This window comes from Coffea arabica, chromosome 2c (genome assembly GCF_036785885.1).
Source record: "Coffea arabica cultivar ET-39 chromosome 2c, Coffea Arabica ET-39 HiFi, whole genome shotgun sequence".
NCBI classification, from domain to species: domain Eukaryota; kingdom Viridiplantae; phylum Streptophyta; class Magnoliopsida; order Gentianales; family Rubiaceae; genus Coffea; species Coffea arabica.
In genome coordinates, this window is record NC_092312.1 from 26,507,551 (window position 1) to 26,510,091 (window position 2,541).

The 2,541-nt window shown below is 40.4% G+C and overlaps 1 protein-coding gene across 1 annotated transcript; it reads right to left on the bottom strand.

Annotated features, from left to right (window-relative positions):
* Positions 1-1,047: 1,047 nt before the first annotated feature.
* Positions 1,048-2,198, bottom strand: LOC113727070 (zinc finger A20 and AN1 domain-containing stress-associated protein 5-like). Its single transcript, XM_027251046.2, has one exon. It carries the CDS (start codon positions 1,949-1,951, stop codon positions 1,382-1,384), a length of 570 nt encoding a protein of 189 aa, XP_027106847.1. The 5' UTR covers positions 1,952-2,198; the 3' UTR covers positions 1,048-1,381.
* Positions 2,199-2,541: the final 343 nt, after the last annotated feature.

Below are 2,541 nucleotides of genomic sequence, written 5' to 3' on the forward strand. Positions count from 1 at the left end.
ACTGCTGAGTTCCTCAAGAATACAAGTGGAAGTGAGATGAATACAAAACGACAAATCCATGACATTTCTCAAAACCATTTTTTCCATACGAAGCTAGCATTTTTCCAACGTATGACGGCCGGCTTGTTTCCATTAGTTAGTTGCTAATCCACTCGACCAACACCACACTAAGGCCTAAGCCATATGCCATTCAACATTTCAAGGACGCCAAAGTAAACCTCCTCCCACCAACCCCAAGACACAAATTAAAAAACCCAAAAAAAATTTTTTTTTTTTTAAAAGGAGATGTTATTCCACATATTAGCGAAATTTTGTAATAACAAGAAATGAAATAGAACACAAGAAGTAATGTACGGTGAGTAAATATCGTTCTTATTAAGGCAAATTCTTAAAACATAGAAAACGACACGTTTCTCTACTATTGAATAATATTGAAAATAAAAAAAATGAATAACTAAGAAGTATAAAAATAAAGTTGATAGATATTCCCCCAATGCTAAACGCAATTAACTTTCGAAGTTGCTGAATTTGATACTAGAATTCGACTCAATACTGTGGGGATGCAAATTCTTACGTCATACTTTTCTCTTTTTGTTTTTTCCCTTTGTCCTTGCACGCTAAACATGCACCAAAACGTTTGTCGTTGTCCCTTCAACCTCCAAGTGCCACTTCCAGCTCCACCTTCCAAATTATCACGATAAAATAGAAATCCCCCAATCATCACCTGGATCAGTAACCACTTGCCCATCCCGTGGGCCCCTTAACCCACTTCAGGAGGGCAAAGGTTCCAAAAAGCTACAATAAGTTCAAAATTACGCCCTCAGCCCTCATCTTCCCAGGGAATATACAGAAACCCCCCGCCCCCCCAAACCCAAAAATAAAAACCAATTTCTCCATTCCCTTTAAAAAATATAATTAAAGTACATGAAATTGACGAATTATTTAATGATTATGTATGAAGCACGCCAGTACACTCTGGAAAAGCACAATCCCTTTTTTTTTTTTTCTTCCTTTTTAGCAATTGAAACCGAAAATTCAAATTGAAGATTGGAGTACAAATTAATAAGTTCAATTAATCTTCCAAGGAGAGAAATTAAATTCTTCATCACAAACCGAGAAAAAAAAATAAAAATAAAAATCCAATCAAATTCTCTCCCCCATCTCTAGCTTAATTTCTCGGAAACTCTGAGAAATTGAGAAGAGCACGAGATCAACAACAATTACAGAAGAGGGAAATCGATCGATCGACTTCGATCTCCATCATCATCTCATCTCGTTCTACTTTGGATTCGTTTTCGTTCTCGATCCCTTCATCGATGTTGATACATAATTAAAACATATTTCTTCATTTTTCAAATTTTTTTTTTCACATTTTTTGCTCTCAAAGTTTGACTAGCTTCGCAGCTTTGACCACCGGATTCTCCCGAGCAATCGCCTCCCGTCCGGCGGCTTTGTAGTCGTAGCTGCAATCATGACGATCGGAATACCTATGCTCCGCGCAAAACAGCTCCCCGCATCTGCACCGGAATCCGGTCAAGCCTACCTTCCTCCGACAACCGGAGCACCTATTTACCTCTCTCTTAACCGCCGCCGCCGTCGCCGGAGCTGTAGCGTGAGCTGATGAAGCCTCCTTTACCTCCTCCTTCAGATCTCGTCTTATTTCCGCTAGATCCGTCGTCCTCTCCGGCGAAAGTCTCTTAGACGAGCTAGATCTAGGAGATTTCTCTCCGAATTTAATAGCTCCGGCTACGGAGGAGGTTACAGACGAGGATGTTGATGAAGATGACGACGACGACGACGACGTGGAGGCGGATGACGTGGCGTTGAAGCATTTCTGGCACATATTATTCGTCGCCGGATTTCCAGTAACGCCACAGTTATTAACACAAGGCGTGATGGTCTCCGGTACGACTTTGAATTCCGTCTCTTCTTTCTCCGTCTTTTGGGCCATTTTCAGCCTTTCAAGAGATAAAATATATTCAAAGAAGCAAAATTCAACAGAAAATCAACTACAAAAACCTTCTAAAATAAATTCTAATAATTATTGTAAAGAGGAACACGAAGGAAAATTTGGGGATTTTTTTTCTGGAGGAGGAAAAATGGGGGAGAGGGGAGATGAGAGAGGGGTATTGCGAGGGGAAGAGATGCGGGGGGTAAAGGGTGGAGTTTTAAGGGAGAAGGTCGGTAATGACGATGGAATAATGGCCTCAAAGGGACGCGTATCAGGCAATTTGTGGGGCTTATTTGGACGGAAATGCCCTCATGACTTTTGAGGATTTACGGATATTTTAGTGATTTTTTTTTTGTTGGCATTTATTTTGGGTTGGCGGGGAAGGGCATAGGGCAGCGAGGTGCCCGTTCTAGATTGTCTCTACGCTTTCTGACGTGTTTTCTACGTAATTGTCAGATTTGAGGATTTCTTTATTTGATTTGGTCTAATGCGTGTTAACTAAATTAGCCTTTGTAAAAGTGGGATGATTTTATCCTTCTGACTCTGAATCTCGGATTCTTTTAATGGCTTTGCGGGTAAGTTTTTTATTA